The 26,488-nt window shown below is 39.7% G+C and overlaps 1 protein-coding gene across 1 annotated transcript in view; it reads right to left on the minus strand.

Moving 5' to 3' along the window:
* The window catches only part of PRKDC (protein kinase, DNA-activated, catalytic subunit), a 2,064,551-nt gene that overhangs the window by 492,149 nt on the left and 1,545,914 nt on the right, over positions 1-26,488 (minus strand). The window contains 2 exon segments of the mRNA XM_053715028.1: positions 20,669-20,893; positions 20,985-21,170. Coding sequence (XP_053571003.1) covers positions 20,669-20,893; positions 20,985-21,170 — 411 coding nt within the window.

Consider the following 26,488-nt stretch of genomic DNA (forward strand, 5'->3'; position numbering starts at 1 on the left):
GATTACCTGTTGCATACTCTGCAAAGACTGTCTACACAGTGTTAACCCTCAAACTGCCTGATAACAAATTACCTACTCCTGCATTATTAACTGTTTCCTGTTTTACCCTTCTTCTGTCTGAGTATAAGTGGACTATCCCTGCTCTACTGATTCTGTGGAAGACATTTCCTGAAACCAGTTCCTTATTCAGAAGTCTATCTGGCTGATATCTTGAATTACTTTGGCACAGGCTAACCCTGCTCCATATCATGAGTACATTGTTTTTTGGAGGTTGTCGTGGGGTCACGTCCTGGATTAAACTCAGAGTGCAAGGGTGTTGTTTAAGTTCGCCCTAGCATTTGGGTCTTCTTCTGGACATTTCCTAACCTGACACAGAGCAGCTTTCCCGACCTGGAGATCCTCTCTTCACACGTCATCAATGACTAATCCGGCTTCCTCCAACCACGGCTTTCCCCCCAGGGGAGTCATTGCCTTAAGCCATGCCGTGATTGGAGGAAGCCGGATTAGTTTCCGGAGATCTCCAGGTGGGGGATGCTGCTCTGACTGTGAAAAGAAGAGAGGTAAGTTTTTAACCAAAACGGCTGCTTTCTAATCTTTGATGAATGAAAGTGCCCCTGTTTATAATATTTTTAAAAAATAAGCTTTCATTCATGAAAGTTTACCTTCACTTTAAATCTATGTCTTTGGCTATTTTAGCTAGAAGAGCTTTATGGCTCAAATCATGGAATGCTGACATGGTATTTAAATATAGGTTACTATCTCTATCATTCCAGGGTAATAATTTGTTTGGTTCCCAGTTGGATTCTATTATTTCCACTATTACTGGGGGGAAGGGAGTTTTTCTAAGGTCAAATCTAAAGCTTCTAATCGGTTTCGTTCCTTTCGTCAGAATAGAGAACAGAAAACCACTCCTTCCTCTAAGGACTCTGGCTCCAATTGGAAGCCATCCTCGAGTTGGAATAAATCCAAGCCATATAAGAAACCAAAGCCAGTCCCCAAGACTGCATGAAGGTGTGGCCCTCAATCCAGTTCTGCTGGTGGGGGGCAGATTGAAATAATTTCAAGACGTTTGGGCAGGTTCTGTTCAGAATCATTGGATTCTCAGGGGTATTGAATATGTTTCAGAATAAGACCTCCTGTGAGAAGATTTTTTATCTCACGTTCCAACAAATCCTGTGAAAGCTCAGGCCATTCTGAAGTGTGTTTCAGATCTAGAGCTTTCAGGAGTAATTGTACCAGTTCCAATTCTGGAACATGGTCTGGGTTTTTATTCAAATCTATTCATTGTCCTGAAGAAGGAAAATTCTTTCAGACCAGTTCTGGATCTGAAGTTTTTTAATCATTTTGTAAGGGTCCCAACTTTCAAGATGGTGACTATAAGGACTATTCTGCCATTTGTTCAGCAAGGTCATTATATGTCCTCAATAGACTAACAGGATGCATATCTTCACATTCCGATTCATCCAGACTACTATCAGTTTCTGAGATTCTCTTTTCTAGACAAGCATTACCAATTTGTTGCTCTTCCATTTGGCCTAGCAACTGCTCCAATAATCTTTTTGAAGGTTCTCCTGCCCTTCTATCTGTAATCAGAGAGCAGGGTATTGTGGTCTTTCCTTATGTGGACGATATCTTGGTACTGGCTCAATCTTTTCATTTAGCAGAATCTCACACAAATCAACTTGTGTTGTTTCTTCAAAGACATGGTTGAAGGATCAATTTACCAAAGAGTTCCTTGATTCCTCAGACAAGGGTCACCTTTTTAGGTTTCCAGATAGATTCAGTGTCCATGACTCTGCCTATCGAAACCTTCAGTCTCGATCATTCCCTTCAGTGGCTATGTGCATGGAAGTTTTAGGTCTCATGACTGCAACATCGGACGCGATCCCCTTTGCTCGTTTTCATATGAGAACTCTGCAGCTTTGCATGCTGAATCAATGGTGCAGGGATTATACTTGGATATCACAGTTGATATACTTAAATCCCAACATTCAACTCTCTCTGTCCTGGTGGTTGGACCATCATCAGATTCTTCAAGGGGCCTCTTTTGTTCGTCCTTCCTGGACTGTGATTTCAACAGAATCAAGTCTCACAGGTTGGGGATCTGTCTGGGGGTTTCTGACAGCACAAGTAGTTTCGAATCCTTAAGAGGCGAGGTTACCAATCAATATTTTAGAACTCTGTGCTATTTTCAAGGCTCTTCAGGCTTGGCCTCTATTACAGAAAGAATCATTCATTCGTTTTCAGACAGACAATATCACAACTGTGGCATATGTCAATCATCAAGGAGGGACTCGCAGTCCTTTAGCGATGAAATAAGTATCTTGGATACTTTCTTGGGCAGAATCCAACTCTTGTCTAATTTCTGCGATCTAATGTCTACATATCTCAGGTGTAGACAATTGGGAAGCGGATTATCTCAGTCGTCAGTCTTTACATCCAGGGGAGTGGTCTCTCCATCCAGATGTATTTTGACAGATTGTACAGATGTGGGGACTCCCCGAAATAGATCTGATGGCTTCCCATCTAAACAAGAAGCTTCCCAGGTACCTTTCCAGGTCCAGGGATCCTCAGGCGGAGATGGTGGATGCGTTAGCAGTTCCTTGGTTTTATCAACCTGCTTAAATTTTTCTGCTTCTAGTTCTTCTTCCAAGGGTGATTTCCAAGATCATATTGGAACAATCGCATGTGTTTCTGATAGCACCAGCATGGCCTCACAGGTTTTGGTATGCGGATCTTGTCCGGATGTCCAGTTGCCAACCTTGGCCCTTCCTTTAAGGCCAGACCTTTTTCCATCAGGATCTCAAATCGCTAAATTTGATGGTATGGAAATTGAACACTTAGTACTTAGTCATAGAGGTTTCTCTGACTCAGTGATTAATACTATGCTACAGGCTCGTAAGTCTGTTTCAAGGAAGATTTATTATCGGGTTTGGAAAACCTATATTTCATGGTGTTTTTCTCATAAATTCTCTTGGCATTCTTTTAGGATTCCTAGAATTTTACAGTTTCTTCAGGATGGTTTGGATAAAGGTTTGTCTGCAAGTACCTTGAAGGGACAAATCTCTGCTCTTTCTGTTTTATTTCATAGAAAGATTGCTAAACTTCCTGATATTCACTGTTTTGTTCAGGCTTTGGTTTGTATCAAGCCTGTTGTTAAATCAATCTCTCCTCCTTGGAGTCTTAATTTGGTTTTGAAGGCTTTGCAGGCTCCTCCTCCTAAGGTTGTGAATTCTAACATTAGTAGGGAAATTGTTGTTCCTTCCTTGTGTCCTAATCCTAGTTCTCTTGAAAGATCTTTACATTCTTTGGATGTTGTAAGAGCTTTGTAATATGTTGAAGCTACTAAAGATTTCAGAAAGACTTCTAGTCTATTTGTTGTTTTTTCTGGTCCTAGGAAAGGTCAGAAAGCCTCTGCCATATCTTTGGCATCTTGGTAAAAGCTTTTAATTCACAAGGCTTATTTGGAGGCGGGACAGTCTCCGCCTCAGAGAATTACAGCTCATTCTACTAGATCAGTCGCAACTTCTTGGGCTTTTAAGAATGAAGCTTCGGTTGATCAGATTTGCAAACCAGCAACTTGGTCTTCTTTGCATACATTTACAAAATGTTACCATTTTTTATGTATCTGCTTCTTCTGAAGCAGTCTTTGGTAGTAAAGTTGTTGAGGCAACTGTTTCAGTTTGATTCTTCTGCTTATGATTTAAGTTTTTTTTCTTGAAATTTATGTGAAATTTATGAGAAAGACTTATTTTTTTCAGCGGAAAAGAAAATTTATGCTTACCTGATAAATTTATTTCTTTTTAGACACGATGAGTCCACGGATTTCATCCTTACTTGTGGGATATTCACCTTCTGGTCAGCAGGAGAAGGCAAAGAGCACCACAGCAGAGCTGTTAAATAGCTCCTCCCTTCCCTCCCACTCCAGTCATTCGACCGAAGTTAGGAAGAGAAAGGAAAAACCAAGGTGCAGAGGTGTCTGAAGTTTACAAAAAATAATAACCTGTCTCAGAGAACAGGGCGGGCCGTGGACTCATCGTGTCTATAAAGAAATACATTTATTAGGTAAGCATAAATTTTCTTTTCTTTTTAAAGACACAATGAGTCCACGGATTTCATCCTTACTTGTGGGATACAATACCAAAGCTAGAGTACACGGATGATAAGGGAGGGACAAGACAGGGAACCTAAACGGAAGGCACCACTGCTTGAAGAACCTTTCTCCCAAAAGCAGCCTCAGCCGAGGCAAAAGAGTCAAATTTGTAGAACTTTGAAAAAGTGTGAAGAGAAGACCAAGTTGTAGCCTTTTAAATCTGTTCCACAGAAGCTTCATTTTTGAAAGCCCATGAGGAAGCAACAGCCCTAGTGGAATGAGCCATAACCCTTTCAGGAGGCTGCTGTCCAGCAGTCTCATATGCAAAACGGATGATACTCTTCAGTCAAAAAGAGAGGTAGCCGTAGCTTTCTGACCCTTACGTTTCCCAGAGAAAACGACAAACAAAGAAGACGACTGACGAAAGTCCTTAGTCGCTTGTAAATAAAATTTCAAAGCACGGACCACGTCCAAATTGTGTAAAAGACATTCCTTTTGAGAAGAAGGATTAGGACACAGGGAAGGAACAATAATCTCTTGATTATTTAAAAACATTTTTTTATTGAGGTTTTAGAGAATGTTACAAACAGAATCACTGATAGATAATAACAACATTATAGTTAGACATACAGTTTTAGCGTATATATATATATATATATATATATATAGTTAAAAGGCAGTGCCATAATAATATATCCTGAAAAGATTTGAAGCAGTAGGAACACTGTGCTTATGTAGTGTAAGGCTTAAACTATTACTCCACCTGTTTGTAAAAGGATATATCAATGCGCAGAAAGGAACTAATAAGTGGAAGTAACAGTCTAGAATAAATTGAACTAGTATATCCATAAGAATTTTGTATAGTGTGTAATAAGACCTCGGTTTTATAATATAAAAAAGAATACTGATGGTCCCCCTATTGCAGTGGAAAACATGAAATAGTTTATTCAAGTAGGATTGGGGGCAATAAAGGGGGGGTTGGCAATATGATTTTTGGGGGAAGGGAAATTCAGCGGGTAAGAGCCTCTCTAAATTACATAAGGGGGGAAAAGAGGGGGAGACGGAGCCAGTTAGGATGTCAAACAGGTAAAACCTTTGGGTCACTGAGTTTTGGGTATAAAACCGGTGGGAATATCTCCTTTCGATGTTATGTTTAAGGGAGGAAAACTAAGATACATTTTGCTCTTTTTCATTGTATATACTATATAATAATAGTATGTAGCAAGCTAGACTATTGCATGGAATAAAGATAAATGAGCGGCATGGAATAGGAGGAGGAGTATATGAGAAGTGTTACAAATGTGTTACAAACAATAATATAAACTATCCGGAAAACACTAGTTAGGATTGTGTAATAACTAATAGTATGTAGAGGGCATATCATTAAACCTATTTACACCAAGTAAGTTTTCTTGTCTCGGTCGTTAACAGAGCGATGTTTAGGCACTAAATAAGAGTGTTAAAGAAACTACCCATTCAGAGATTTCAAATGGTATGTAGTGTTAACATACATATTGTCATACTATATTTCCATAAAAATAGGCGGGCCTGAGCTCTATAGATAACTTTGCAATAAATCAGAAGGAAAGTCAGCCCCAGAGTCTGCAAAATAGCATAACATTTTTGTGATAGTGCTGTTTAGTATTAGTAAACCCCTACACATATAGTAGAGTCTCGTGTTACAGTAGAGAAAGTGTATAAGCAACAAAATGAGCAATAAAATGTGTAAGGGTTCAGCCTGTTATTTAGAAGTTGAACTTAGACCCCCAAGTTACTGCAATGGGATACCCATATATTGTGTAAACAATATTAGGTCATATGAACAGCTAGGAGTGAATACAGATATTTATTGGTATACTCATCTCTTATATACAGTAACTGCATTACCATAGAGGATCTGCTGTCTAGAGGGAACTATGTTAGTAACAACAATCTTGCTGAGTATCAATTTAGGTACCTTAACATATGTGGTCAATATAATTAAAACCAAATAACCATAGAGTAACTAGTAGATCTAACTGGTTATGAGTTAGTAAGAGAGCATTTCAGACTAGGGATGAGGGGAGGCAACACATTATGGGGTATTTATAATATAAAAGTCTTGTATTTGTGAGACCTTAGATGACTATAAGGGACTTCTGGTTGTGGAGCCTCTGTGATCAAATATAGGTGTAGCATTATGTTGGCTCATGAGACTAGATAGAGTGGGTGAAGTGGGCTTAGTAAATAAGGTCTGCTAATAATACACTTTGTGCGGGAAGCAGATTTTCAGCTGTAGCTGATTAGTGAGTCAGTTATTGTATCAAACATGAATTAGAGCCCATTTCCTAAAGGGTTATGTTAAACTATTATAAACACTCTCAAATTCTAGGAGTATGTGGTATAAGGTGATAACATTATTTGAACTGAATAAATACATGAAACAAACATGAGAACAGACAGAAAATAGAGACAAACACTCGCTCCCATTACCACAAAGCAAAGCACTTTATTAGTAATAGCTTACCAACTAATGCAACATATACAGAAACCTCAATTTGTAGAACAAACAAAATACGTTGCAAACAAACATTATAACTGCGGTGGTCAAAAAGGGCAGCCGGTCATATTTATCTGCTTTCTAACGTATTGGGGGAAGGCTAGGCTGATAATAGGAGACATAGTAAAATATCTGTATACAAACTGTTCTCTTGTCTCAAGTCACTAGAATTATAACTGCTCTGTCTCCCATGCAACCCTTGATGTACCTTAAATGAGGTGCTTCAGGCCTATGTATTGTGAGTTTGTAATAAACCCAGCTTAAATAGTATGTATATATATATAGCTGTGAGTTATAGCAGAATAGGTGGGCATATATGTGCATAAAACTTAACTTTATATAAATAAGAGGTATAAGACCAGAAACAAGCAACATATCCATAGAGAAACAATCTCTTGATTAATGTTCCTGCTTGAGACAACCTTAGGAAGGAACCCTAGGTTAGTACGTAAAACTACCTTATCTGAATGAAAAATAAGGTAAGGAGAATTGAATTGTAACGCCGAAAGTTCAGACACTCTTCGAGCTGAAGAAATGGCAACAAGAAATAAAACTTTCCAAGATAACAACTTAATATCTAAGGATTGCATAGGCTCAAACGGAACCCCTTGAAGAACTTTGAGAAATAAATTCAGACTCCATGGAGGAGTAATTGGTTTAAACACAGGCCTGATTCTAACCAAAGCCTGACAAAAGGATTGAACGTCTGGGACATCCGCCAGACGTTTATGTAACAAAATAGATAAGGCAGAGATCTGACCCTTTAGGGAACTTGCCGATAAACCCTTCTCCAATCCTTCTTGGAGAAAAGACAAAAATTCAAGGAATCCTGACTCTACTCCATGAGTAGCCTTTGGATTCACACCAAAAAAGATATTTAGGCCATATCTTATGGTAAATCTTTCAAGTCAAAGGCTTACGAGCCTGGATCATGGTCTCTATTACCAAATCAGAAAACCCCCGCTTGGATAAGATTAAGTGTTCAATCTCCAAGCAGTCAGCTTCAGAGAAACTAGGTTTGGGTGAAGGAAGTGCCCCTGAATGAGAAGGTCTTTCCTCAACGGAAGTTTCCAAGGTGGCAGTGATGGCATTTCCACCAGATCTGCATACCAAATCCTGCGAGGCCACGCAGGAGCAATGAAATGATAATTTTTTTATTTTTATATATTAAATCGTTACTGTTCCTTTAAGAAACAGAAAAACATAATTTATGCTTACCTGATAAATTCCTTTCTCCTGTAGTGTAGCCAGTCCTCGGGTCATCCATTACTTATGGAATATATCTCTTCCTAACAGGAAACTGCAAGAGAATTACCCAGCAGAGCTGCTATATAGCTCCTCCCCTCACCTATCATAGTCAGTCATTCGACCAAAGCAGACGAGAAAGGAGGAACCATAGGGTACAGTGGTGACTGGAGTTTAATTAAAATTTAGACCTGCCTTAAAAACAGGGCGGGCCGTGGACTGACTACACTACAGGAGAAAGGAATTTATCAGGTAAGCATAAATTATGTTTTCTCCTGTTAAGTGTAGTCAGTCCACGGGTCATCCATTACTTATGGAATACCAATACCAAAGCTAAAGTACACGGATGAAGGGAGGGACAAGGCAGGAACATTAAACAGAAGGAACCACTGCCTGAAGTACCTTTCTCCCAAAAATAGCCTCCGACGAAGCAAAAGTGTCAAATTTGTAAAATTTTGAAAAAGTGTGAAGCGAAGACCAAGTCGCAGCCTTGCAAATCTGTTCAACAGAGGCCTCATTTTTAAAGGCCCAGGTGGAAGCCACAGCTCTAGTAGAATGAGCTGTAATCCTTTCAGGAGGCTGCTGTCCAGCAGTCTCATAGGCTAAGCGTATTATGCTACGAAGCCAAAAAGAGAGAGAGGTAGCCGAAGCCTTTTGACCTCTCCTCTGTCCAGAGTAAACGACAAACAGGGAAGAAGTTTGACGAAAATCCTTAGTTGCCTGCAAATAGAATTTCAGGGCACGGACTACGTCCAGATTATGCAAAAGTCGTTCCTTCTTTGAAGAAGGGTTAGGACACAGAGATGGAACAACAATCTCTTGATTGATATTCCTGTTAGTAACTACCTTAGGTAAGAACCCAGGTTTAGTACGCAGGACTACCTTGTCTGAATGAAAAATCAGATAAGGAGAATCACAATGTAAGGCAGATAACTCAGAGACTCTTCGAGCCGAGGAAATAGCCATCAAAAACAGAACTTTCCAAGATAACAGCTTGATATCAATGGAATGAAGGGGTTCAAATGGAACGCCTTGGAGAACAATAAGAACTAAGTTTAAGCTCCACGGCGGAGCAACAGACTTAAACACAGGCTTAATCCTAGTTAAAGCCTGACAGAAAGCCTGAACGTCTGGAACTTCAGCCAGACGTTTGTGTAGAAGAATAGACAGAGCAGAAATCTGTCCCTTTAACGAACTAGTAGATAAGCCCTTTTCTAAACCCTCTTGTAGAAAGGACAATATCCTAGGAATCCTAACCTTACTCCATGAGTAACTCTTGGATTCGCACCAATGTAAATATTTACGCCATATCTTATGGTAAATTTTTCTGGTAACAGGCTTCCTAGCCTGTATTAAGGTATCAATAACCGACTCCGAGAAGCCACGCTTTGATAGAATCAAGCGTTCAATCTCCATGCAGTCAGCCTCAGAGAAATTAGATTTGGATGTTTGAAAGGACCCTGAATTAGAAGGTCCTGTCTCAGAGGCAGAGACCACGGTGGACAGGACGACATGTCCACTAGGTCTGCATACCAGGTCCTGCGTGGCCACGCAGGCGCTATCAGAATCACCGAAGCTCTCTCCTGTTTGATCTTGGCAATCAAACGAGGAAGCATCGGGAATGGTGGAAACACATAAGCCATGTTGAAGACCCAAGGGGCTGTCAGAGCATCTATCAGCACTGCTCCCGGGTCCCTGGACCTGGATCCGTAACAAGGAAGCTTGGCGTTCTGACGAGACGCCATGAGATCCAGATCTGGTTTGCCCCAATGACGAATCAGTTGAGCAAAGACCTCCGGATGAAGCTCCCACTCCCCCGGATGAAAAGTCTGGCGACTTAGAAAATCCGCCTCCCAGTTCTCCACGTCTGGGATGTAGATCGCTGACAGGTGGCAAGAGTGAGACTCTGCCCAGCGAATTATCTTTGAGACTTCCAACATCGCTAGGGAACTTCTGGTTCCCCCTTGATGGTTGATGTAAGCCACAGTCGTGATGTTGTCCGACTGAAATCTGATGAACCTCAGAGTTGCTAACTGAGGCCAAGCTAGGAGAGCATTGAATATTGCTCTTAACTCCAGAATATTTATTGGGAGGAGTTTCTCCTCCTGAGTCCATAATCCCTGAGCTTTCAGGGAATTCCAGACTGCTCCCCAGCCTAGAAGGCTGGCGTCTGTTGTTACAATCGTCCAATCTGGCCTTCGAAAGGTCATCCCCTTGGACAGATGTGGCCGAAAAAGCCACCATAGAAGAGAATCTCTGGTCTCTTGATCCAGATTTAGTAGGGGGGACAAATCTGAGTAATCCCCGTTCCACTGACTTAGCATGCACAATTGCAGCGGTCTGAGATGCAGGCGCGCAAATGGAACTATGTCCATTGCCGCTACCATTAAGCCGATTACTTCCATGCACTGAGCTACTGACGGGTGTGGAATGGAGTGAAGGACACGGCAAGCATTTAGAAGTTTTAATAACCTGGCCTCTGTCAGGTAAATTTTCATCTCTACAGAATCTATAAGAGTCCCTATAAAGGGAACTCTTGTAAGTGGTAATAGAGAACTCTTTTCCACGTTCACCTTCCACCCATGCGACCTCAGAAATGCCAGAACTATCTCTGTATGAGACTTGGCAGTTTGAAAACTTGACGCTTGTATCAGAATGTCGTCTAGGTACGGAGTCACCGCTATGCCTCGCGGTCTTAGTACCGCCAGAAGTGATCCTAGAATTTTTGTAAAGATTCTTGGAGCCGTAGCTAATCCGAAGGGAAGAGCTACAAACTGGTAATGCCTGTCTAGGAAGGCAAATCTCAGATACCGGTAATGGTCCTTGTGAATCGGTATGTGAAGGTAGGCATCCTTTAGATCCACTGTGGTCATGTACTGACCCTCTTGGATCATGGGAAGGATGGTTCGAATAGTTTCCATTTTGAATGATGGAACTCTTAGAAATTTGTTTAGGATCTTTAAGTCCAAGATTGGCCTGAAGGTTCCCTCTTTCTTGGGAACCACAAATAGGTTTGAATAGAATCCCTGCCCGTGTTCCGTCCGCGGAACTGGGTGGATTACCCCCATTAGTAAGAGGTCTTGTACACAGCGTAGAAACGCCTCTTTCTTTATTTGGTTTGCTGATAACCTTGAAATATGAAATCTCCCCCGTGGAGGAGAAGTTTTGAAGTCCAGGAGATATCCCTGAGATATGATCTCCAACGCCCAGGGATCCTGGACATCTCTTGCCCAAGTCTGGGCGAAGAGAGAAAGTCTGCCCCCCACTAGATCCGTTTCCGGATAGGGGGCCCTCTCTTCATGCTGTTTTGGGGGCAGCAGCAGGTTTCTTGGCCTGCTTGCCCCTGTTCCAGGACTGGTTAACTTTCCAGCCCTGTCTGAAACGAGCAACAGCTCCTTCCTGTTTTGGAGCGGAGGAAGTTGATGTTGCTCCTGCCTTGAAGTTACGAAAGGCACGAAAATTAGACTGTTTGGCCTTTGATTTGGCCCTGTCCTGAGGTAGAGCATGGCCCTTACCTCCCGTAATGTCAGCAATAATTTCTTTCAAGCCGGGCCCGAATAAGGTCTGCCCTTTGAAAGGAATATTAAGCAATTTAGATTTAGAAGTCACGTCAGCTGACCAGGATTTAAGCCATAGCGCTCTGCGCGCTTGGATGGCGAATCCGGAGTTCTTAGCCGTAAGTTTGGTTAAATGCACAACGGCATCAGAAACAAATGCGTTAGCTAGCTTAAGTGTCTTAAGCTTGTTGATTATTTCATCCAATGGAGCTGAGCGAATGGCCTCTTCCAGAGACTCAAACCAGAATGCTGCCGCAGCAGTGACAGGCGCAATGCATGCGAGGGGCTGTAAAATAAAACCTTGTTGAACAAACATTTTCTTAAGGTAACCCTCTAATTTTTTATCCATTGGATCTGAAAAGGCACAACTATCCTCCACCGGGATAGTGGTACGCTTAGCTAAAGTAGAAACTGCTCCCTCCACCTTAGGGACCGTCTGCCATAAGTCTCGTGTGGTGGCGTCAATAGGAAACATTTTCCTAAATATGGGAGGAGGGGTAAAAGGCACACCCGGTCTATCCCACTCCTTGCTAATAATCTCTGTAAGCCTTTTTGGTATAGGAAATACGTCAGTACACACCGGTACCGCATAGTATCTATCCAAACTACATAATTTCTCTGGAATTGCAACCGTGTTACAATCATTCAGAGCCGCTAATACCTCCCCTAGCAATGTGCGGAGGTTCTATAGCTTAAATTTAAAATTGGAAATCTCTGAATCCAGTCTCCCTGGATCAGATCCGTCAGCCACAGAATGAAGCTCTCCGTCCTCACGTTCTGCAAACTGTGACGCAGTATCTGACATGGCTCTCATCTCATCCGCGCGCTCTATCCTTAACCCAGAGCTATCGCGCTTGCCTCTTAATTCTGGCAACTTAGATAATACTTCTGTCATAACAGTAGCCATGTCTTGCAAAGTGATTTGTAAGGGCCTCCCTGATGTACTTGGCGCCACAAAATCACGCACCTCCTGAGCGGGAGGCGAAGGTACTGACACGTGAGGAGAGTTAGTCGGCATAACTTCCCCCTCGTCGTCTGGTGATAATTTCTTTACATGTAAAGATTGACTTTTATTTAAAGTAGCATCAATGCAATTAGTACACAAATTTCTATTGGGCTCCACATTGGCCTTTAAACATAGTGAACAAAGAGATTCATCTAAGTCAGACATGTTTAAACAAACTAGCAATGAGACTAGCAAACTTGGAAATACTTTTCAAAATTAATTTACAAGCAATATAAAAAACTTTACTGTGCCTTTAAGAAGCACAGAAAAACTGACACAATTGAAATAACAATGACCAAAATAGTTATAGCAACCAAATTTTCACAGTAAATGTATTAAGTTAGCAAAGGATTGCACCCACCAGCAAATGGATGATTAACCCCTTAGTACCCAAAAACGGATAACAATTATATAATTAACGTTTTTCTCACAGTCAAATACACTGTCACAGGACTGCTGTGCCTGATTACCTCCCTCAAAATGGATTTTGAAGACCCCTGAGCTCTCTAGAGACGATCTGGATCATGAAGGATTAAGTAGACAGATTGTGACTGAATTTTTACTGCGCAAAAAAGCGCTAAAATAGGCCCCTCCCACTCATATTACAACAGTTGGGAAGCTCAGAAACTGTTTCTATGCAGAAAACAAAAATGGCCATGTGGTAAAAATCATGCCCTAATAAGTTTTATCACCAAGTACCTCACAAAAACGATTAACAAGCCAGTAAACGTTTTAAACATACATTTGAAAGTTATGTATTATTATTAATAAGCCTGCTACCAGTCGCTTTTACTGCAGTTAAGGCTCATACATTATTTCAGTATTAACAATATTTTCAGAGTCAATTCCATTCCTTTCCATTCAGTGTACACACACACACACACACACACACATCAGCCTGATACCAGTCGCTATCACTGCATTTAAGGCTGAACTTACTTTACAATGGTATCAGCAGTATTTTCTCAGTCAATTCCATTCCTCAGAAAATAAATTACTGCACATACCTCATTTGTTGCAGGGGAGCCCTGCATGCTATTCCCCTTCTCTGAGGTTACCTCACTCCTCAGATGAGAAACAGCCAGTGGATCTTAGTTACGTCTGCTAAGACCATAGAAAAAAACCCCAGGCAGATTCTTCTTCTAATGCTGCCTGAGAATAAACAGCACACTCCGGTGCCATTTAAAAATAACAAACTTTTGATTGTAGAAATAAACTAAGTTAAAAAACACCACAGATCTCTCACAGCTTCCTTTTTAGTTAGGCTGCAAGAGAATGACTGAGTATGATAGGTGAGGGGAGGAGCTATATAGCAGCTCTGCTGGGTAATTCTCTTGCAGTTTCCTGTTAGGAAGAGATATATTCCATAAGTAATGGATGACCCGTGGACTGACTACACTTAACAGGAGAAAACTTTACTAAATGCAGAAAGTGTTTCACCAAAAATTGGAAATAAACCAAAAAATCTCTTTTTTTTAATATATCACTGAACCATTACTGTGTCTTTAAATTTTAAAAAGACAACTATCTTTCTGCAACTAGAAAAAACAAACGTACCCCCGAAATTAAGATAAAATTCAGACGGGGGGCGGAGCCAGCTTTCACTGAGACAAGACGCACATTTTCAGAGCTCCTGAAATATCTCACAATTTTAAAAGATTTATTGTAAACTTTACTCATTTTTTGATTCCCCACTATGAAGATACATGGAGAAGACTACCTTTACGCTGTATCGCAGGCTTTTTTGCAGAACTGAATACTTGTACAGACCCTGTTTCTAATTTTCCCTGACACACAGCAATATGGCTGAGATCATCCTCAATCAAATATTGGGGCTTCTGGAGCGCCACCACGAAGCGCTTCTAAATACAATTGATGAGGCTTTCAAGCCCCACAATACCTATGTTACCACCCCAGAAATTTGGGCCGAATGCAAGAAGAGGCGCTCAGACATTGCAGCTGAGCCGCGGCAACCGCCATCTTGGATGACAGAGGCAGAACACTTCTCACCGCGCTATGGCTCAGAAGGTACAGAGGAACAGAGAGAAGCCAGCGCGGTGCTATCTATGAGCTCTTCTATTTCAGAGCCCCGTATTTGCAAGAGTCCTACCCTACAGATGGATCCAGTCTTGGCAGCCTCACTTCCAGAAGCAAAGACACGAGTGCAGGGATACCTGCAGAAAGGCGCCTTAGCTACTACAGTTGCAGGTGAGGGGCGGCAGGAATCACAAACAGCGCTGCTCTCTCCTTCCGTGGAAGCGTCTGCCCTTCTGTTTTTTACAATATCTCTCAGGCCAGCAGCCTGTTTTGAGATGATCTTCAGCAGACTCGTAACCACCCAGAAGACAGGTACGTCTGCCCCGCAGACACAGAGACAGGGTGTGGGTTAGATCTTTGAACATTGGCTGGTTCTTCCGTGCACAGCCACCTCCACTATGTTTCATGTCTCTCGCATGCCACGCAACTAAAAAGACAGCTCCCTGTGGGATGAAATGGACATTAGTGGGTTTTGCGCTCCAAGGCATTGCGCAATATACTGGACTCTAATACATTATCTTGTTGTCCCCTACGTGCAATTACCCCAGTTTGTGAGTTTATCTTTGATACAAATTACAGTGCAGGATAGATTATATATCTTATGTCTTTCCTTTTGTGTGTGAGAGCTGACGTTGTTATCTATATTTTCTCTGCATCCTGACTTATTGAGCCCCCCATTGAAGTTATTTGTACTGTTAACTTGAGACTGCAAAGCACATTAATAATGTAGAGATGTATTGTTTATATAGTTCTGTCTTGTCTGTTTCTAAGCATTATATGCAGCCTCCACTTTCCTTTTCAAAAAACCACAATCCCTATAATTAGACATATTCCCATTTTCCCTATCTATGCCATATTATGATATCTATCAAACCCTGACTGATAAGCTAAATGTTTGTCATAAATGGTCTTACTCGCTGATGTTTTCTCTGGAAAGAGTTTATATAGCCTAGCATAACCCCTTGTTTTTTACAGCTTTCTTTTCAATCCAGTTGTCCATTTTCTGTCCCATACCTTTAATATTACTTCTAGCACATTCATAATATAATTTAGGCCGCATCCACTCACAGCACCCCTAAGAGCCCATTACCACTACCTTGCTCTCTATTTTAAATTGACCTCTGCAACGTACTGACTGTACACTTGCTTATAACCTAATCTTCTCACTTTACAATTGCTTAACCTCAACATTAATGTTCCTCTAACGTTCCAGACCAGGGGTAGGTTATATATGTATTCTGTAATTCTTTGGTTGTTGGAACTATTTGTATATTGCCCCTGCTTACTGGTCTTGTATGGTGACACCGCCGGCGGCCGAGGTGGTGAGCCATACGTATCACGATTAACTACATCCCATGCTAGGGGTTATGTTCAACCCTCGCATGCCACTAACTATACTAGGTTATCTATGTCTATGTGTCTTCTTCCCTTTCTGCAACAGAACCTCTAAAACCATTTAAATAGAAGATAGAATTTGTGCTATAGTTTAATTTTTGAGCCTGATAGGGCTACAATGTGATTTTCAGTTTTGTTACATAACAGTAGTGAATAGGTTTCTAGTGTAGGCTGGACCTGCTCTGTTACTCTCATATCCCTACTCATGGTATACCACATAAGTTACATAAACCTTATTTCACTTACCACCTCCCCCCCCCCTCCTGTAAGGTACCTCCTAATGCTGGAGGGCTATCTATATGGCTTATCTTGCCTATGCCATACTTTAACAAAGCGATCTTTTCATTTACTTAGTTCACAGCATTTCCCTTACCTACTTTAATAATTTACATATTCTATGAGTAGTCCTGAGGATGCATTATTACTCCCAGTTAATACCCCTCTTGTTTTATGTTGCGAAAATCCTCAGGGCCTCAGGAACAAAACTGTTGTTAAATTTAAAAAACAAAAAACACCTGAGGTTTATCAATAAGATACAAAAGTGATCTTCCCAGTTATAATTTCCTTCCTTCGCTTCATTACTACCTGTTACTTTTGTTGGCCCAAGAGTAAACTATTGCGTCATATGGAAGGTTCATAAAAGATTAGCATTTTATCAGTATAATATTTACAAGCTATGTAATCTGCTGACTATATGCCTATTTCATGTCTATTTTATTACTCTTGTAACAATGTATCTAATGTGACATAAGAATTTGTTACTATGATCTCTGTATGCCTTTAACTAAACCTCAATAAAAAAAAAAAAAGATAAAATTCAGACACCAAAACACCTCAGCCTCTGCTGAGATGCCTACCTGCCAACCGGGGTCACAGATACGTTCAGAAATCCTGTGTCACTGCAACGCCTGATGATCAAGACTTTAGTACCACTAAAAACCGCTTGCTTCTCCTTTCAAATAAACCATGCGGTTATAGTGCGACACCATTCCTCACAGCAGCGCCTCTCACTTTAGAAAGCACGCAAAAAAACTATAGCCCCACCCATCAAACAAACAACCCGACTGGCTTTACTGAAGAAAAATGAAACCGCTAGGCAAATAAATAAAATTTAACAGCTTAGCTCCCAGCCCCAGTGCCTGTACATATGCTGCCTCAAAGCTCTCTAAATACAAAGAGCAAGATGTCCCAAAACATAAGGAGCCCCATGACCGAGTCCTATATGTTTTAAATACATAAGCAAAGTGCCCACTTTCCTCTGAGTCCTTTGTTCTCCCAGAATAAAAAAGTTAGCACTTACCTTAATGCTGTCCGACAGCAAGACAGTCCAGCAGGCTTAAGAGGTCCTCTCCCTCCCATAGCCCTGTGGAAAAAAGATGAAGCCTGAGTAAAAATTGCTTAGGCCATCAGAATAAGGGCAGCATAAGAGTATGGGAGGCGCAGTGAGAATTATGTCCCACCAGTTTCAATTGCTTTAAAGTCACCAAAAGCTCTACTGTAGAGACTGATGTGGACTACGGCTACACCCTAGAACAAAGCAGCACACTCTGGCACTACCTTAAAAATAATAATCGCTTACGCAGATAAACCACTTCTTGCAAACACACAGTTAAAAACTTGACTTACTTAGGCAGACCACGACATTTGAAACACTCTGCCTGCGTGATACACAAACGGCACATGCTATATCCATCTTATATAAATTACTGCTCATAGAAGACGCACAAACTTTGCCTACATTCACTAAAGCCTGGGAAAAGGAATTACAACAAGATATTGAATTGCAGGATTGGCTAACAGCATTCCAAATCACGAAAAAATCTTCAATTTCAACTAGGGTACAAGAATCAAGTTATAAATTTTATTTATTTATTTGAAGCAAATATATAAAACAATCTCAGGAAAGTGTTGGAGGGAGTGTGGAGGTGAGGGCACATTGACTTATATATGGTGGGATTGCCCAGGGCTGGACTGGTATTGGACAGAGATACTTGAACACATTAGGGTAGCAACAGGGAAATCCTTGCAAAATAGTCCCAAAACATGACTGTTCCTTTCACTGCCCCGTCTTGAAAACAAGGCCGCTAACTCCCTTAGACTAATTATGTTAAATGGGGCAAAGATGTTGATTCCAAAACACTGGAAAAATAAAGTAACACCATCACTCGAGGAGTGGAAACAACAAGTAGACACTTTACTGCATTTAGAAAGGTACCACCACATGCAAGTTGGGACATTAGACACACACGAGACTATGCTGATGCTGTGGAAGGAATGTCAGAGGCTAGATAGGCCAAGGAATCAATAGCTACAATACACAACATTACAATGGTCGGGATCCATTATTAACTGAGGAGGAGGTGGTGGGAGAGGGAAGGGCGCATTTTGGTTTATCTTTATCTGCAGATAAGACTTACACTAACTCTGTATGTTCCCTTGTCTATTTTCATAATTAAGCGAGTAGGCCTTGCCACACCCATTCCCAGGGAACCTTGTTATCCAATAATAATGTCTATTAATATATTCAGATTGTCTACTGCATTGAAATCGAATGCTACTGCATTTCTTGTATTGAAATGTTAAAATAATATGTTGAGCCTGTTTGGCTCTTCTTGCCTTTTGCATATTTGAATACATGTTTATATTTGTCCCATAAGTATTCGGGGATGCACTAATATGACAACCTTTGGACCTGATCATATGGACTTTGAGAAATATTTTTTGTGACATCACCCATCATTTATTTATTGGTTATATGATATATCTGTAATAATGCTAAGGGTTTGTTGTCTGAGAATAATATGTAATATGCACTTTGACTTCTTACAATAAAGCTTTTTTGAAAACAATAAATAAATAAATAAAATGAAGTGGAGAACAAAGAAATGTCAAGTATTTATATTCAAAACACATTAAAAAAATATTAAAAATTAATTAAAAAAAATAAATAAAAAAATAAATAAACTCTTGATTGAAGAATCTATACTAACACCTCACTTTACCTCTTCCTATCACTAACGTAGGCAAAGAGAATGACTGGAGTGGGAGGGATGGGAGGAGCTATATATAGCAGCTCTGCTGTGGTGCTCTTTGCCTCCTCCTGCTGACCAGGAGGTGAAATCCCACAAGTAAGGATGAAATCCGTGGACTCATCGTGTCTTTAAAAATAAATTATGTTTTTAGAGTATCATAGGTGGACCCACATGTATTTATTTTTAGCTAATATATCTTATTTTAAAGATTTGCAATTAGCAAAGTTCAGTTATATGTACAGATAACTATTATAACCTGTTCAATGGATTTGTGATTTCTTATCTAATTGAGATTACACCTCCTGCTCATGCTACCTTGAGTTACTGAAGCCAGAGTTAATGGGGCAGTATACACCAATTTTCATATAACTCCTAATAATCACACCCCCATAAGCCACTACCCTCATGCTGCCTGGAAGGCAGAATGAATCACAGCAGCAAAACCACAGTGTGAAAAACATCTGCAATGTACATACATATTATCTAGAACAGTGGTTCTCAACCATTTTGTAGCAAGTACCCCTGTAGGCATACATTTGTTTTCTATGTACCACAACTGTAGCAAAAATATTATTGATCTTTTACATGAACAAAAATGAAAATCATGTGTATCACTTGATTTCACAAGCTTGTATCAGATTTGTTAATTAAGTAAATATAAAGAAATCAGATACTTTCTTTTATGTGTTCCAGAATTTAAAATTTGGCAATATTACAACAGGGAATAATAAACACATAGAACACAGATATATATGATATTAATAATGCAATTAATGTGCTTCTTACATTTAAAAAGAGGAAAATAAACTCTTTTCTGCATGAGGGAATCAATATTGATGGTACCATCGTTCCTTATTTAATAACCATTTCATACACAGTGTATCTGTCTAGTTTTACAGTGGCACACTTCAGTATGATGTACTTTACCCATTTCCCATTGGCACATTTATATGGCACTTGTCTTTGTGACATTTCATCTGTTTACATCAGTGAAACTCATTTCCAGCCCTCATATTTCACTAACAATCCACAATCTAAGGTTTTACCAATTTGAGGTGAATCAGTGATTGAGCAGTGGTCTAACCTAGGCAGGAAAATACTCACACTCTGCCCTGTTACAAGTGCTTGAGGGAAGAAATGAGAAACACATGTTTCTTTGATATGTCATATTTTCAATAGCTACATCAGGAAACAAAATGATGAAGGCCTGTCCCTGGAGTACCCCTTGCCAGTGCCCCAAGTACCCCCTAGGGTTACACGTACCACAGGTTTAGCAACTAGGATCTAGAATACCCTTATATACTTAGTGCTAAAAGGAGAACAGTGCTGTATTACCAGATTCCCTTTTACCAAAACATCACCTGCATATCATGCAACATATATATCAGAAAGCTTTGAGAGACAGCTCATCTAAAAAAAACATTTTAACAAACACCCTTTCCTGATTCACTAAAACACATATCCCCCCCGGTGGAACTCATTAGCTACCAGATGAAATGCATCCCATGACAGCACGGCTCCGACAATATTCCTATAGTTACAGAATAAATAGTTACTCCTGTGTGTCAAGGTACTACTAATAAGTAGAGGCAAAATTGTATGCTGCCAGAAATAATGTATTAGGTATACTGACTTATTTTTGAAATCATATTTATTTCTGTTATTGTCGTACAAGGCATCAATGCTATTAAACATTAGCTTCTCATAAGAAACTGCATTACTCATGTAATGTTACGATAAACGCAGAAGCACTATAAATGTTACCTGCATGAAAATCTGGATTCCATTGCTAATGTAATATTTTGCCCTGTCAAAATCATCTTGCAGTATGTAGAGAAGACTCATTTCTTGGCTATAGAATGTTTCAATCAGGACCTTTCTCTGTTCAACTTTCATTGCATCATCAATGAATGTTAATAAAGACTGATCATTTGCTTCATGAAGCAACATCTTGATTTTACTGCGAATCAAGTATGGAAGGTAGGTTTCCTACAAAAGACCAAAAAGCAGCATGTCATAAACAGCTCATAAACATGCAAGAGAAAAATAAAATACATAAAATGAGAAAGTCAATTAATACCTGATAAAAGGAATCACTCCATATTTTACGGAGATCAGGAGGTTTATCGTTGTCAATATTGACTGTTGAACAATACTCTAAGGGTGCCCACTCAGTAAGGTGATTGTAGCATTCCAGGGAAGCTAATTCCCAAAAATCCTTTTCTGCATCTGAAGGATCCCCATCCAAAAAGTTTTGTGAAAGAGCCTATCAAAAAAATTAGACACAAACATGGCACACTTCAAATAATCTCCAAGCAGATTTTTTTTTACCCTCAACAATATTGATTCATTTTCCAAACCTAAAGTTAATCATCTGAAATGGATAATATATATATATATACACACACACACACATATATAGTTATATATATATATATATACACACACTGTCAGATGTCACATCTGCCTTATTGATTTTTCTCTTCACATTTCTGGGTATTCCATATAGCCTATACCTTTAAACCTTACCACATCCCCTTGGCGTCTCTACAAATTCCATATCCGGTCTACTCGCATTGCTTGGTATTTTGCCTTGGTTCCAGGTCATATAAGCCTGCCTGTTCCCTATCTATGTTCCACTGCAACTGAAAACACAGATCTACAAACCTTTTGACTCTCACGCTAAAAGTTTCCAAAGCGGTGACGTCACACGCCTACGTTGTATTAGGCTGCTCCGTCCAGCTTGCGGTGACCCGCTGAATCTCCAGGACTGCTGAGGTGAGCTCTGAATCCTTCCGGTAATTGCTTGATTCATAATTTATCCTCAGTGCTACGCATTCTGCTTGACAGAGTTACTTACCTGACTATTTTTCCTAAGTTATTGTTATGTGCTTTGCATAAAGGCTATGTCTCCTCTAAGTACAATGCATCATTGAGCCTTGTACTGCAATCCAAGCAGCTGATTCTGTTATAGGTCTTATATCTCCATCAGACAATATTGTTTCTAATCTCATAGTTATATGTCATACTAAGAGTTTCATACCTAACTTAGGTGATTACATCTAAGTACTTTTCCTGCATTTACTCATGAGTTAAGGATTGGTGAGAATTAATTTACACAGTTAAGTTGTATAAACGTTACACTTCATGTGTAATCAGTTTAACCTTTTCCTAATATTAACTGTTTGTTTCTCTGGTTGATACAGAGAACTGTTTGTTTCTGAACTGTTGCCATTCCTGATTTCACACTCTGTATCTCAGGGAAACTTTCAGACAAGATTCATTAAAGTATATATATATATATATATATATATATATTTAACTCAATATCACATCATCTGCAGTTGTGGTCCATAAAAAGAATTAACAAGAAGCATTCCTTCCCTTTTAGGATTTGTGCTTTTGACAGTAATACCAAGCCTGATTGAAAAAAAAATATGGATCCAGCAGAACTAATTAATCATGTGCAAGCCTTAACTCAAAGAGTGGAATCTCGTACACAGGGACTCACTACTTTGCAACAGGAGAATATCACTTAAAAAAATTATATAAACGATAAATTAGAGACTTACAAACATACTGATAGCCCCCCTGAACCTCAGCCCAGACCCCCAGAGAAATTTTGTGCTGATCGTAAAGATTTTAGGGAATTTAAAAATGCATGCATGTTATATTTTGCATTGAAATCAAAATCATACCCTAACGATCACACAAAAGTTCTTACCACTATTTCATACCTTAGGGGGGAACCCCGTATTTGGGCTAACTCCTATTTTGAAACTAATGATCACATAATCCAATCAATTGACGGATTATTTAAGTCCATGGCTCGGTTATATGATGACCCCTACAAACAGTTAACTGCCGAAACAGCCATGAGATCATTACGCCAAAATAAAAGACACGTTGAGGATTATATAACTGACTTTAAAAGTTACTCAAAAGATACTTTGTGGAATGACCTTTCACTACGGAACCAATTCCGACTGGGACTTTCAGATTCACTTAAAGATGAATTAGCTAGACTTGACATGCCCAATTCCCTTGAGGAATTAATCAATCTCAGTATTACACTAGATAGGAGAATTAGGTAAAGGAGATCTGAAAAACATCTATCAGATTACCCTATGAAAAAACAACAAATTCCAACAACATCTGTTCCTTACACCAAACAACCTGTTAAGTCTTCTAATGAACCTATGGAAATTGGTTTTATCAGAGGCCCGTTAAACCATCAGGAGAATCTAAGAAGACGCTCAAATAATTTATGTATGTACTGTGGTGCACAGGAACATTCAGTAAAGGACGGCCCACTGCTTCGCCAAAGAAAGGGTAAGCCGATTTACTCTTCTTTTTGCTTGTCTACTCAGATTAAACAACCTTCTCATTGCTCACTACCTATTCTTTTACAGTGGGAACAACATTGTATCAGAACACAGGCGATTCTTGATCCTGGAGCCAGTTTGAATTATATAGATGTAGAATTCACGATTGCTAATAAAATTCCACTCATTAAAAAGAACAAACCAACTGTATTGCGTTTTATTGATTGGAATGAAATTACCTCTGGCCCCATACAGTACCACACTATACCCATTCAAATTACAACCGATCAATTCCACACAGAATTTGTCACTTTTGATGTAATACCCTCTCCGTTATATCCAATAATTTTGGGTATTACCTGGCTTACTTTACACGACCCTAAAATAACTTGGTCAACCTCGTTAGTAGAATTTTCTTCAGAGTATTGTAAGAATACCTGCTACCACCAGACTCACATTCTGTTAACTTCTCCCCTAATATTTCCAAAGAATACGTACAATTCTCAGATGTCTTTGACAAAAAGGAATCTGAGAATTTACCCCCTCACAGGAAATACGATTGTCCCATAGACTTACTACCTGGTGTTGACCTTCCATATGGACACGTATTCCTACTATCTGATTCTGAGTTAGAATATTTGAAGACCTACCTACAGGAGAATCTGAAAAAAGGGTTTATAAGACCCTCAACTTATCCTGCTAGTGCAGGAATATTCTTTGTACGTAATAAGGATCAAAGTCTTAGACCAATAGTGGATTATTGGGAGTTAAATAAGCGCACCATCAAAAATAGATATCCTCTGCCATTAATCCCAGAGTTGATAGACTCCAAAGTGCTGTATACTATACAAAACTGGATTTAAGGGGTGCTTATAACCTGGTATGTATTAAATCTGGCCACGAATGGCTCACAGCTTTTTGAACCCGTTACGGGTTATACGAATATACCGTGATGCCATTTGGGTTATGCAACGCCCCTGCCACCTTCCAATATCTAATTAACGATATTTTTAAAGATCGTTTAAACATTTTTCTTGCAATATACTTAGACGACATTTTGATCTACTCAAAGACCCTTGAGGAAGATATTAAACATGTCAGTATAGTTTTATTTAGGTTTTCTGAAAACCTACTCTATGTGAAATTGGAAAAATGTATTTTTCATGCTAAAGAGATAACATTCTTAGGTTATACCATCACCCCCGAAGGCATTAACATGGAAGATAATAAAATCTTCGCTATACAAAACTGGCCCATTCCTACTACAAAGAGACAGGTTTATGGGTTTCGCAAATTTCTACAGGAAATTTCTACATAACTTTGCACACTTAACAAAGCCTTTAACAAATATTACAAAATCTAATTCCAAGTTCTTTCGGAATCCAGAAACACAGGCAGTGTTCGATAAACTAAAAAACTTATTTACATAAGCTCCTATTTTAAGTTTCCCTAACCCTTCCTTACAATATGTTTTAGAAGTCGACGCTTCCAATTCAGCAATTGGTGCCATCCTTTCCCAAAGGGAAACCTCATTGGATCCATTACATCCTATTGCTTACTATTCCCGTGTTCTGTCTTCAGCAGAAGAGAACTATCCGATTGGTGAGAAGGAACTACTCGTTATAAAAAGTTCCCTAGAACATTGGCAACACCTTTTGGAAGGCACTTCTATTCCAATTCTCATCTATACAGACCATAGGAACCTACAGTACCTTAAAACGAATCGAACTTTAACCTTACGTCAAGTCCGCTGGAACTTGATCCTCACAAGGTTTAACTATTTAATTACATATCGTCCTGCAAACAAAAATGGGAAAGCAGACGCTCTGTCCAGACAATTTGTTAACGTGGAAAACAAACAAGAACAAAGTACTCTAGTTCCTCTTGACAGTATCATAAAATACTTTCTAGTCATCAAAAACATTTGTTCAAGAGTAAACAGGCCGCAGAATCCTCTCTACCTACTACTGATCTAATGTTACAAAAGGACGGGTTGTACTACCACGGAAATCAAATATATGTACCTACATCTCTACGGGACCTGGTCCTCCAGACGTTACATGACTCCCGTCTCACGGGACATCCAGGAGTTTCTAAAACCCAGGAATTGGTAAAAAAGTAAATTTATGCTTACCTGATAAATTAATTTCTTCTATGGTACGACGAATCCACAGATTCATCCTTTACTTGTGGGATATTATCCTCCTGCTAACAGGAAGTGGCAAAGAGCACCACAGCAGAGCTGTCTATATAGCTCCTCCCTTAGCTCCACACCCCCCAGTCATTTGACCGAAGGTACAGGAAGAAAAAGGAGAAACTAAAAGGTGCAGAGGTGACTGAAGTTTAAAATAAAAAAATATAATCTGTCTTAAAATGACAGGGCGGGCCGTGGACTCGTCGTACCATAGAAGAAATTAATTTATCAGGTAAGCATAAATTTACTTTTCTTCTATAAGGTATGACGAGTCCACGAATTAATTTACTTGTGGGATACAATACCAAAGCGGCAGGACATGGATGAACGGGAGGGACAAGACAGATGGCTAAACAGAAGGCACCACTGCTTGAAGAACTTTTCTCCCCCAAAAAAACTCAGAAGAAACAAAATTTGGAAAAGGTATGAAGCGAAGACCAAGTCGCAGCCTTACAAATCTGTTCAACAGAAGCATCATTTTGAAAAGCCCATGTGAAAGCCACCGCTCTAGTAGAGTGAGCTGTAATTCTTTCAGGAGGCTGCTGTCCAGCAGTCTTGTATGCCAAACGGATTATGCTTTTCAGCCAAAAAGAGAGGTAGCAGTAGCTTTTTGACCTCTACGTTTTCCAGAATAGACAACAAACAAAGAAGATGTTTGACGGAATCTTTGGACGCTTGCAAGTAAAACTTCAAAGCACGAACCACGTCCAAGTTGTGCAACAGACGCTCCTTCTTAGAGGAAGGATTAGGACACAGAGAAGGAACAACAATTTCCTAATTAATATTCTTATTATTAACAACCTTAGGAAGGAATCCAGGTTTGGTACGTAAAACCACCTTATCAGAATGGAAAACAAGATAAGGCGAGTCGGATTGCAATGCAGATAGTTCAGAAACTCTTCGAGCCGAAGAGATAGCAACTAAAAACAGAACTTTCCAAGATAGAAGCTTAATATCTATGGAATGCATAGGTTCAAACGGAACCCCTTGAAGAACTTTAAGAACTAAATTCAAACTCCATGGCGGAGGAACAGGTTTAAACACAGGCTTGATTCTAACTAAAGC

This window comes from Bombina bombina, chromosome 5 (genome assembly GCF_027579735.1).
Source record: "Bombina bombina isolate aBomBom1 chromosome 5, aBomBom1.pri, whole genome shotgun sequence".
Lineage (NCBI taxonomy): Eukaryota > Metazoa > Chordata > Amphibia > Anura > Bombinatoridae > Bombina > Bombina bombina.